The 12,500-nt window shown below is 40.8% G+C and overlaps 1 protein-coding gene across 2 annotated transcripts in view; it reads left to right on the forward strand.

Moving 5' to 3' along the window:
* LOC113804003 (SATB1_N and homeodomain domain-containing protein dve) overlaps positions 1-12,500 on the forward strand; it is a 166,096-nt gene that overhangs the window by 8,879 nt on the left and 144,717 nt on the right. For both annotated transcript variants that reach the window (XM_070135449.1, XM_070135450.1), the window contains exon 2: positions 210-366. In XM_070135449.1, the coding sequence (XP_069991550.1) occupies positions 210-366 (157 nt within the window). The remainder of the gene's footprint in view (positions 1-209; positions 367-12,500) is intronic.

The following is a 12,500-nucleotide window of genomic DNA, read 5'->3' on the forward strand; positions in this document are numbered from 1 at the left end:
CACATCCCAAAGAAACAGAGATTTAAAAAAAAACACAGTAAACATAAAAAGTAAATTAATAAACCACCATATCCTGAAGTAACAGATAAAAAAACACAGTAAACTAACATAAAAAGTAAATTAATAAACCAATAAACCACCACATCCTGAAGAAACAGAAATTAAAAAAAACACACAGTAAACTAATGTTGAGGTTGCTTACATTCCAGCGCGAGGGCAGCGCCGAGCGGTCCAATGGGCGGGCAGAGGAGGAGGTCACATCCCGGGAACCCAACGCACATTTGACCAATGGGAACTCGCCAAACAGACAGTCGCCCGTCCTATTGGCTAGAGACCCCGAGAGCAGCCCGAAGCCCCTGTCAGTGGGTGAGTAGAGGAACCAGTGTCTACGTTTGGGACCAGAAGGGGGAAGGGGGAAGGGAAGGATGAACAAGAAGGGGAAAAAATGTATGTGTATGGAGGTCTTTTTTTTTCTTTTTTTTTTTTTTTGGCCTTTTGTTCTTCTTTTTGGACTTTTTTGGTCTTCTTCTTTTTTGGTCTTTTATCGATGGGTTTATCTGTATTTTATTCAGTATCAGTCACTACCTGAACTATTTGGGACGAGGGTAGCGGGTCGTGAGAGGGACAAAAAATTACATACCTGTGATTGATATCTTCTTCTATTATATTTTTATATTATTATTTGTTTATTATATTATATTATTTATATTTATGTTATATTATTTATATTTATATTTATTATATTATATTATATTATTATTTGTTTCGTGATTATTAGTGTAGGCGCTAAATTGAATCTATTTTGAATGGTTCGAGAAAAGTACGTGTCTGTGCCAATTACGAGAATATCTAAAAGAAAAAAAAATCAGTTGTTTCTATATTTTTCTCTCATTAATATTTATTCTGGTTGCCTCTTCTTTCATTCCTATGGTATCATCTCTTTGGCCTCAGGCGTTTCTATAATTTTCTCTCATTTATTTTTTTATCCCGTTTGCCTCTTCTCTCCTTCCTATGGCATCATCTCTTTGGCCTCAGGTGTTTCTATAATTTTCTCTTTTATTTTTTTATCCCGTTTGCCTCTTCTTCTCTTCCTATGGCATCATCTCTTTGGCCTCAGGCGTTTCTATAATTTTCTCTCATTTTTATCATCCCATTTGCCTCTTCTCTCCTTCCTATGGCATCATCTCTTTGGCCTCAGGTGTTTCTATAATTTTCTCTCATTTATTTTTTTATCCCGTTTGCCTCTTCTCTCCTTCCTATGGCATCATCTCTTTGGCCTCAGGTGTTTCTATAATTTTCTCATATATTTTTTTTTATCCCGTTTGCCTCTTCTTCTCTTCCTATGGTATCATCTCTTTGGCCTCAGGTGTTTCTATAATTTTCTCTTTTATTTTTTTATCCCGTTTGCCTCTACTTCTCTTCCTATGGTATCATCTCTTTGGCCTCAGGTGTTTCTATAATATTTTCTCATTTATTTTTTTATATCCCGTTTGCCTCTTCTTCTCTTCCTATGGCATCATCTCTTTGGCCTCAGGCGTTTCTATAATTTTCTCATTTATTTTTTATTCCGTTTGCCTCTTCTCTCCTTCCTATGGCATCATCTCTTTGGCCTCAGGTGTTTCTATAATTTTCTCTCATTTATTTTTTTTTATCCCGTTTGCCTCTTCTCTCCTTCCTATGGCATCATCTCTTTGGCCTCAGGTGTTTCTATAATTTTTTCTCATTTATTTTTATCATCCCGTTTGCCTCTTCTTCTCTTCCTATGGCATCATCTCTTTGGCCTCAGGTGTTTCTATAAATTTCTCTCATTTATTTTTTTATCCCGTTCGCCTCTTCTTCTCTTCCTATGGCATCATCTCTTTGGCCTCAGGTGTTTCTATAATTTTCTCATTTATTTTTTTATCCCGTTTGCCTCTTCTCTCCTTCCTATGGCATCATCTCTTTGGCCTCAGGTGTTTCTATAATTTTCTCTCATTTATTTTTATCATCCCGTTTGCCTCTTCTTCTCTTCCTATGGCATCATCTCTTTGGCCTCAGGTGTTTCTATAATTTTCTCTCATTTATTTTTTTTATCCCGTTTGCCTCTTCCTCCCTTCCTATGGCATCATCTCTTTGGCCTCAGGTGTTTCTATAATTTTCTCATTTATTTATTTTTTTATCCCGTTTGCCTCTTCTCTCCTTCCTATGGCATCATCTCTTTGGCCTCAGGTGTTTCTATAATTTTCTCTCATTTATTTTTTTTATCCCGTTTGCCTCTTCTTCTCTTCCTATGGCATCATCTCTTTGGCCTCAGGTGTTTCTATAATTTTCTCTATAATTTTATTTTTATCCCGTTTGCCTCTTCTCTCCTTCCTATGGCATCATCTCTTTGGCCTCAGGTGTTTCTATAATTTTCTCATTTATTTTTATCATCCCGTTTGCCTCTTCCTCCCTTCCTATGGCATCGTTATTATCGTTTCGGTTACACGAGCGTTAACTCCGGCGAAAAGTTTGACGAGGAATATAATTCGTCCAGCGGTATGTAATTTGCTATTCTTTAGGGTATGCAGTTATCTACCTTCCCATATCCTTTTACCCGCATCCATTTTGCAGTAATCTGTATCGTCTCCTTTTTCATTTTATGCTTTATCAACATTGCTATTATGTCTTTCTTTCCTGGTGCGAGAGGAAATGAATAGGATAACTAGCCAAAGAGTTGTTTAGTGTTATATGCGTCTTTTGTATATATATATATTTTTAAAACATATTTTTGTATGTTATTTTCAATTAGTTTTCGACGCATACTCAGTTATTATTATTATTATTGCTTATTTTTTTCTATTCCTTTTTTCTTGGGGGGAGGGAGGAAATATATGGTTATATAATGTACTAATTGTTATTATTGATAATATTCCATTGAAGATTTTTAATCTCTTCCTCAATATCTTAGTGATAAGGTTTTTGGGATTTTAATTCAAATCTTAAGATCGTGGTTTAATAAAAAAAAAAAAAAAGATCAAGTTATGTAATTTATTAACGAATATTATTTACAAAAAAAAGAAGAAATACAGAGATGAAAGTAATTCATTGTGTACAGTTTCTCTTGAATTTTCAAATCTCTTTTTTTCTATTTCATTTGAATCCTTATATGAAAAAAAGAAGTGGAATGTAGGTGATTATTACTCGGTAGTTCTTGGGATGAAAAAATAGCTGGATTTCTTTTTCTTTCTTTTTTACCGTTTTTTTTTCATAGAGTCATGTAGTCTCTGTAAAAGTCGCGATTTTCCTTCAGCCTAACGATGGTTTTAATACCGATAATTATCGAAAAAATACATAAAGAGGATTTAAAATTTCCGAACACTGATCTGGTAATAATGAGGTTTCTGTAATGATAAAACCTCGATAGTGAAATCCCAGCTTTTGAGCCTAATGTTAAAAACCCCGTAATGATAAATTTAACAAATAGGCCTACATGACCTGGTAGATCAGGAGAGTTTATGTATGCTGCAATGCAAGGGATTTTAATCTAATTGGTTATAATACCGCAATTGGGAACATGAGCTAATAATACGGTCCGATTAATGGGGGTGGGGGATACAAAAAAAAAAAAAAAAAAACGGAGGGAAAAAAAGTATATATGATGTAGAGCGACCGAATGCACGGGGAATATGCCTTTCAAAAATGATCCTTCAAGCTGGCGCCTATTGGAAGAGCTGCGACGCGAACGATTTTTTTAGGGAAAAGAGACGATGCATTTTGGAATAAAAAAGAAAAAAAGAAAAAAAAAAGTATCTGGGTTCTCAAAAAAAAATGAAAAAATAGATGTGATGTATAGTCTTTCTCTCTCTCTCTCTCTCTCTCTCTCTCTCTCTCTCTCTCTCTCTCTCTCTCTCTCTCTCTCTCTCTCTCTCTCTCTCTCTCTCTCTCTCTCTCTCTCTCCTGTATACTGAACGATATCAAAAGAAAAATGAGAAGGTTAATCACTTGCATATTTATTGTTTTGGTGAAGCGAAATATCAAAGAATGCTTAAATTGCAGGACTTTTGATTTGCCATAAATATAATATATACGTGTGCTGGTGATAGATAGATACATATAGATGGATAGATAGATAAATGTTATATTCATCATAACAATGTTAACGCTTATTATATTATTGTTGTTATTACTATCATTATTATTATTATTATTATTATTATTATTATTATTATTATTATTATTATTATCATTATTATTATTATTATCATTATTATTAATATTATTATTATTATTATTATTATTATTATTATTATTATTATTATTATTATTATTATTATTATTATTATTATTATTATTATTATTATTATTATTGTTATTATTATTGTTATTATTATTATTATTATTATTATTATTATTATTGTTATTATTATTATTATTATTATTACTAGTATCATTATTATTGTTATTATTATCATCATTATTATTATTATTATCTGTGTTGTTTTGTTGCTTATGTTATTACGAACTCGATAAGGACCATTATTGCCATTATTACGCACCATTATCATCCTTACCATTCCTGTTGCGTTTACTCTCTCTCTCTCTCTCTCTTATTCGCCGAATGTTGTAAATTAAAAGTATTATACCCTGGCGGATCATTTTCACTTGTAATCACTTTCACCATCGGATTGAAAGAAGGTTGTCGAAGGCTTCACTGTATTGGCACTGTAAAGAGAGACAGATGGTTGGTAGGTAGGTAGGGAAGTAAGTAAGTAGGTAGGTAGGTAGGTAGGTAGGAAGGGAGGGAGGGAGGGAGGGAGGGAGCGAGGGAGGGAGGGAGGGGAGGGAGGGAGGAGGGAGGAAGGTAGGTAGGGAGGGAGGAGGGAGGGAGGGAGGGAGGGAGAAAGGAAGTAGGTAGGAAGGTAGATATAATATACGGATAGATAGAGATGTACAAAGACATAACTATTCTCTTTCTCTCTCTCTCTCTCTCTCTCTCTCTCTCTCTCTCTCTCTCTCTCTCTCTCTCTCTCTCTCTCTCTCTCTCTCTCTCTCTCTCTCTCTCTCCTCCTCTCTCTCTCTCTCTCTCTCTCTCTCTCTCTCTCTCTCTCTCTCTCTCTCTCTCTCTCTCTCTCTCTCTCTCTCTCTCTCTCTCTCTCTCTCTCTCTCTCTCTCTCTCTCTCTCTCTCTCTCTCTCTCTCTCTCTCTCTCTCTCTCTTCTCTCTCTCCATCTATCTATCAATCTGTCTCTTACTCTCTCTCTCTCTCACTCTCTCTCTCCTCTCTCTCTCTCTCTCTCTCTCTCTCTCTCTCTCTCTCTCTCTCTCTCTCTCTCTCTCTCTCTCTCTCTCTCTCTCTCTCTCTCTCTCTCTCTCTCTCTCGATTTTTTTTTCTTTAAAATCCATTCTGTTTAATATGTAATTGCGTAATATGTGGATGAGCGGTGGATCTAGGTTGGTGGTTGGTATAGTTTTGCATAACGATAGCGATTACTGTTAATACTTTTGCATTAGTTCAACAAACAAAAAAATAGAAAGGTAATGTCCATATTTATATTTACCTGCCTCGTTATTTGTTTGTAGTCCTATGTTACATGTATCCGGGTTTATATGTGTGTTTACCTGTGTTGGCTACGGGTTAGTTGGTTTTGTATGTATGGTTGTTCAAGTGTACACGCACGCACATATACGTACACATACGCACGCACATAGGTACACACATATACACACACACGTACGCACGCTCATACACACACACGCGCACGCACGCTCATACACACACACGCACACACACACACACACACACACATACATACATACACACACACACACACACACACACACACACACACACACACACACACACACACACATACACACACATACACACACATACACACATACATATAGATTGATAGATAATAGATATATTATTCTCCTCTTCTGTATGTGTCTATTATCTATTCCCTGTCGTGCTCATCTACTGTCCTCATTATCTTTTTCCTCTTGTTTCCAATTCCTTTTCTGTTTTCAAAATCATCTTCCCCTTCATCTCACTACTGTCTCCTTCCTCGAGCTCCACCTCTTTCTCCTTCCTTCATCACGTCCATTCTCTCTTTCCTTATTCTGTCTACCTTCCTCGAGCTCCACCTCTTCTTCCTTCTTCTCTTTCTTCCTTTCTTCTTTCCTTCCTCCTCCTTGTCCTCCTTCTCCTCCTCCCCTCCTCCACCGCTTCACCTCTTCCTTCTTCTTCTTCTTCCTCCTCCTCCTTTCCTTTCTCCATTTCCCCTCCCCCTCCCTCCTCTCTCCTCCTCTCATCTCTCCTCCTCCGTCCCTTCCTCTCTCTCTCCCTTCTCCTCCTCCTACTCCTCCCCTCCTTTCTCCATTTCCCCTTCTCCCATCTCCCGAACCCTTCCTCCTCCTCTCCCCTTTCCCTCCTCTCCTCGTCTCCCTCTCTCATCTCTCCCCACTCTCCTCTCCCTCCTCTCCCTTTCCTCTCCTCTCCTCTCCTCCTTTCCCTCTCCTTCCTCCTCCTCCTCTCTCCTCTCCCTCCTCTCCTCTCCTCTTCCCCTTCCTCCTCCTCTTCCCCTCTTCTCCCTCTCCTCTCCTCTCTCCTCCTACCCTCCTCCCTCTCTTCTCCCCTCTCTCCCCTCTCTCCCTCCTCCCGCCTCCCTTCCTCTCTCCTGCAGCAACAGTTAGTCGATGTCATAGTGGAGGGGAAAGCTTGCGTCCATAGCTTATCCAGGTGGCTCATAGATTCCACCGCCATTGGTGTGGTTTCGGAGAAGGAGAGGAACGGGGGAGTGAGAGAAGAGAGAGGAAGAAAGAGAGCGAGGGAGAGAGGGAGGGAAGGAGGGAGGAGGGGAGAGAGGGAGGGAAGGAGGGAGGGAGGGAGGAGGAGAGAGGAGGGGGAGGAGGAGAGGGAAGGGGAGGGAGGAGGGAGGAGAGGGAGGAGGGAGAGAGAGGAGGGAGGAGAGAGAGAGAGAGGGGAGAGAGGAGAGGAAGAGAGAGAGAGGGAGAGGGAAGGAGAGAGAGAGAGAGGGAAGGAGAGGGGGGGGAAGGAGAGAGAGAGAGAGGGAAGGAAGAGAAGAACGACAGAAAGGAGAGAGAGAGAGAGAGAGAGAGAGAGAGAGAGAGAGAGAGAGAGAGAGAGAGAGAGAGAGAGAGAGACAGAGACAGACAGACAGACAGACAGACAGACAGAAAGAGAGAAAATTGGGTTGTAGAATGACAGAAAGGAGAGAGAGAGAGACATCCGCGAAGATAAGGGTTAGCGAAAGAAATAGAAGATGAAAGATAAAGAGGAGGGAAAGAGAAACGGAAGATAAAAGTAAATGCTTAATATTAATCAACAAAGACCGTTTCCGCCCAGTTAGTACGGTAATTATATACATATTCAACAGTTCATAGAATGTACCTTTATATCAGTACACGGTAGCTTGTCATATACACATTTTTATCGGCTTTTTCTCATTTTTCTACTTACGGAATTCATCATTCATTATTCTTTACTTATTATTCTTATTACGAAATTTCTGTATTTCGTAATCCGCCTTTCAATACCATATCAACCGTAATTTATATCCATATATTCTGAATTATCAGTGGCTTTTACTTTTTGTCTATTATTTCTTAGCCTTTTCTGATTCTCCGTTATTTTTCATAATCGTTTTTATTTCTTATTATGTCCTCCTTGTATTTTCTTATTTTTCTTAAAATAAAATCGGGTTTTGGGGAATTATTTTTTGCTCTCGATGTTTCAGTTATAATTTCAGATTCAGTAATATAGTGATATTGTATTCATATCTAGTTTCTACCATGTATATTTTGTGTTTTTTATATGAAATATTATTTTTTTACGTTTCTGACGCTAAACTATTTTTTTATTATTCGACAGGAATATTTTATATTTAATTTTATATTGAATTGTTCTGTGACGAATTTGTGTCTTTGTTGTACTTTTATTTCCCGTAAAATCCGTTTTATATTTCCGTATTGTGTATTCGATTCACGTATCATATTCCCTTAATAAATATTCTAAATAATTTTGTCTCAGACGAAAGATATTGTCTACACTACTTAATTCTATAATAAATCCGTATTTTGAATACTACAACTGCCATTTTTTGGGATTTATTGGTATTGAAACAACTTATTTATCTGTACCGCAACCTGGATATAGCGACACAGGGAAAATTGGTTTATGTACTTTGTGTACTAACTTGAGCTAACTTGTACTAATTTCTAACATCCCAAGTTTGTAATTTAATTGATCTTTGATGTATAAGGAAAAAATGAATATATGAACAGTGTTCGATTTATCTTTACATCATGTCATCATATATTGATTTTTCAGGAAAATGAATTGACATTTATCATTTATCGATTTATATATTCATTTCGAATCATCATAAGGAAGAGAAACTCGAAAAAAATAGCCTTTATCTTTTAAAAATCATTTATGTGCGATAATGAAAAAAGTATAAATTTCAGCGCGAACGAACGATAAAATGTGTTCGGTTTGGCTGTCGACTCCTAAGCGCGTACGATGATTGAGACGAATCCGCGTCCACTCGCCGTCCCTCTCACGCATTCGGATAAGGGGAGTAGAAGACAGCGTCTGATAAATGGGAGGAGAAAAGAGAGATTGGTGGAGAGGAGAGATAAAGTGCGGTAGAAGAGATCAAACTCACATGTACGGATAACCGGGGAAGAGTAGAAAGGAGAGAGAGAGAGAAGATAGGGAAAAGGAAGAGAGAAAATATTCGCATATTCGGATAAGGCGAGTAGAGGAAGAGAGAGAAAGTATGCGAAAGGTGAGAGAGAAAAGAAAAATACTCGCATATTCGGATAATAGGAATAGCGGAGAAGAGAAAAGAAGAAAGAGGTAATTTTCGGAGAACATACGAATCAAGTCAATAATAAAGAAGAGAAAGAGAGATAGTATACGATCTGTAATGATAGAATAACAGCAAATCATATACACGTGATCATACCCGCATACCCAAAACAACAAGCGGATGGATTGTGGGTATCCGAGGAGGAAAAGCGGTTGACGGGAGGGGGGTGGGGGGGTGGGGGAGCTAGAGACAGAGGAATGAGGGGAGAGGAAGGGGAGGAGAATGGAAGGGAGGCGAGAGAGCGAGACATACATAGCTAGGCGCGAGAGACAGAGAGAGCGGCAGGCAGGGATCAAGACAGGGAAGTAGGCATAACAGACAGACAGACAAACAGATAGAGTAGGGAATTGGCTGGCAGTTTGGCAGGTAGATCGACTTTTAGGCATAAAGTCTTTTAGGCAGACAGACATTTAGGCATACAGTCTCTTAGGCAGACAGACATTAAGACCAGACATACAGGCTTTTAGGCAGACAGACTTTTCCGCAGACAAACTTTTAGGCAGACAGACTCTTAAACATACATTCTTTTAGGCATACAGACATTTAGGCATACAGTCTTTTAGGCAGACAGACATTAGGCATACATTTTTTATGTACACAGACGAGCATAAGATTTCATTTCAGCAGACAAGCAGAACGAGCAGTTGTTACGACAGCAAGGTAGGCAGGTGTGCTATGGCAGCAGTCAAACAGATCGAGAAGAAGACTTTAGGCAGTAAAGTAGGCAGACAAGCAGGCATTTAGGCAGCGAAACAAGCGGAAAAGCAGATAGTTAAGCAGTGAGACAGACATCCAAGCGTGCAGTTTGACCGTGAACCAGACACGGAGAGAGGCAGAAAACAAGCATTTGGGGAGTGAAGCAAGGAGACACTCAGGCAGCGAGGCAAGCAGACAAGCAGGCAGAGCAGACAAGCAGATAGAGCAGACAGAGCAGGCAGAGCAGACAAGCAGATAGAGCAGCAAGCAGGCAGAGCAGCAAGCAGATAGAGCAGACAAGCAAGCAGAGCAAACAGGCAGAGCAGCAAGCAGACAAGCAGGCAGAGCAGACAAGCAGGCAGAGCAGACAAGCAGACACGCAGACAGAGCAGACAAGCAAGCAGACAAGCAGGCAGAGCAGCAGGCAGAGCAGACAAGCGGTCGGCCCCGAGTTCGTCCGTCCAGCGGCCACAAAACAAGCCCAGTAAGGACGCTCGAATCCAACCCCCCCCCCCTCTCAGTAATCCTTGGCCATGAATGGTAAATCCTCCCCCCGCAGCAGAAACCAAAGTTAATTAATCAAAAGAAATCCACATGGGTAATCCCACTAATACCCGAGCCACCATTTCTATCCACGTCGGTGCAGGATTAGGGGAATCCGGAAAAAAGAAGGAAAAAAAAAAAAATGGGAGGAGAGAAAAAATCCATAAGTTTTAGCCACGCAGGGAGGCAGGGAGAGAGAGAGTTAGATATCCTTTTATTTTCGTTCAAGGGTGGGGGGGAGGGAGGGTTTGGGGAGGGGGGATTGTACCCCGCACGCACACACACACACGCATACACACACACGCACGCACGCACGCACGCACGTACAGACACGCACAGACACGCACACACACACACAGACACACACACACACACACACACACACACACACACGCACGCATACACACACACGCACGCATACACATACACGCACGCACACACACGCACACGAGCGAAGGCGTGATTGAAAGTATATGCTTCTGCCTGTCCGTTACTGTCCATTTTTTTCATAAATTGGAGATGAAAATAAAAGGAAGAGGGAGAAGAAGAAAGAAAAATGGGGAGAGAGAAGGATGAATATCTCTCTTACGATTTCTTTCTCATCTGCCTGTCTCTCTTTCCGTCTATCTATTCTTTATACACTCATTCATACGTCTTTTCTCTACTTCTGCTTCCCTTTCCCATTCTTTCGTCTCTCAGTCTCTCCCTATTTCCCTCTTTCTCCCCTTTTTCAGCTCGCCCTCTGTCTCCTTTTTCTCTTTTTTCTCCTTTTTTTCGTTTTCTCCCCTCTCCCTCTCCTCCCTCTCACTCTTTTCCTCGGCCCCTGCAATCCACTCTTTCCCCTCTCCCTCTCCCCTGCTCTGCTCCTACATTCCCATTCCCTATTCTGCCCTTCCTCTATCTCCCTTCCTCTCTCTCGCCTCTCTCCCTCGCTTCCCGTCTCCCTCTCTCTCCCTCTCTTATTTCTCCTCTTCCTCGTTTCCTCTCTCCCTATTTCTTCCTCTCCTCATTTCCCCCTATCCCTCTTTCTCCTTCTCCCTCTTTCCCTCTCTCTCTCCCTCATTTTCCCTCTTCCCTCCTCTCTCTCCCTCTCCCTTATTTCTCCTCCCTGTTTCCTCTCTCTCTATCTCTTCCCGTCTCCTTCATTTCCCCTATTTCCCTCTTCCCTCTCTCTCCCTCATTCTTCCCCTCTCCCTCTCCCTCATTTCTCCCTCCTTCCCCTCTCCCTCTCTCTCTCCCTCTCCCCTTATTTCTCCTCCCCTCTCTCTCCCTCGCTTCCCTCATTCTCCCTCATTCCCTCCCTCATTCCCATCTCTCTTCCTCTCCCTCACTTTCTCTCTCTCCCTCATTCTCCCTCGTTTCCCATCTCCCTCTCTCTCCCTCATTCCCATCTCTCTTCCTCTCCCTCACTCTCTCCCTCTCTCTCCCTCATTCTCCCTTGCTTCTCATCTCCCTCTCTCTCCCTCATTCACATCTCTCTTCCTCTCCCTCACTTCCCCTCTCCCTCTCTCTCTCCCTCTCCCAACTCCCTTCTCACACACACCCTCATAATCCGAACGAAACGAGACGAGACTGAGTCAAAGAAAACGGGAAGGGTTAGGTTTTTTTTTTTTCTTTTCTTTTCTTTTTTTTTCCCTCCTTTTTTTCTTCTTCTTCTTCTTTCATCCCAGGGAGTTTTAGAGAGGGAGGGAGAATATCTCCACATAGGCAGACTGTCGTTGGATAAGCTCGCGGTCGCAGCTAAAATCATGCAATTTTTATTCCGTCGAAAGGGTTTTTTTATTATTTTTTTTTTTTTTTATCTTTTTATTTTTTATTTATTTTTTATTTATTATTTATTTTATTTATTTTTTTTTTTTTTGTCTAGTTTTATTCCGTAATGTACTTGATATTTCGTTCCTTAATCCGGGAGGAAAGGAGGGTAGGTGGGGGTATGGGGGGAGGGGGGAGGGATGGAAATGGGGGCGGGGGATAGGGTGCTGGGACGAAGGTGATTTTCTATGTCATTTTCTTCTTCTTTCCTTTCTTTGTCTTCTTCTTCTTCTTCTTCTTCTTCCTTCTTCATCTGTTCCCCCTTCTTCTTCCTCTTCTTCTCCTCCTCCCTCTTCTTTTTCTCCTCCTCCTCCCTCTTCCCCTTCTTCTTCTCCTCTTCCTCCTTCCTCTTCTTCTCTTCCTCTTAGGTCTTCTTCTTCTTCTTCCTCTCTCTCTCTCTCTCTTCTCTCCTCTCTCTCACTCTCCTCTCTCTCTCTCTCTCTCTCTCTCTCTCTCTCTCTCTCTCTCTCTCTCTCCCTCCCTCTCTCTCTCTCTCTCTCCCTCCCCTCCCTCCCCTCTCTCTCTCTCTCTCTCTCTCTCTCTCTCTCTCTCTCTCTCTCTCTCTCCCTCTCTCTCTTTCTCTCTCTCTCTC

This window comes from Penaeus vannamei, chromosome 20 (assembly GCF_042767895.1).
Source record: "Penaeus vannamei isolate JL-2024 chromosome 20, ASM4276789v1, whole genome shotgun sequence".
Taxonomy (NCBI): Eukaryota; Metazoa; Arthropoda; class Malacostraca; order Decapoda; family Penaeidae; genus Penaeus; species Penaeus vannamei.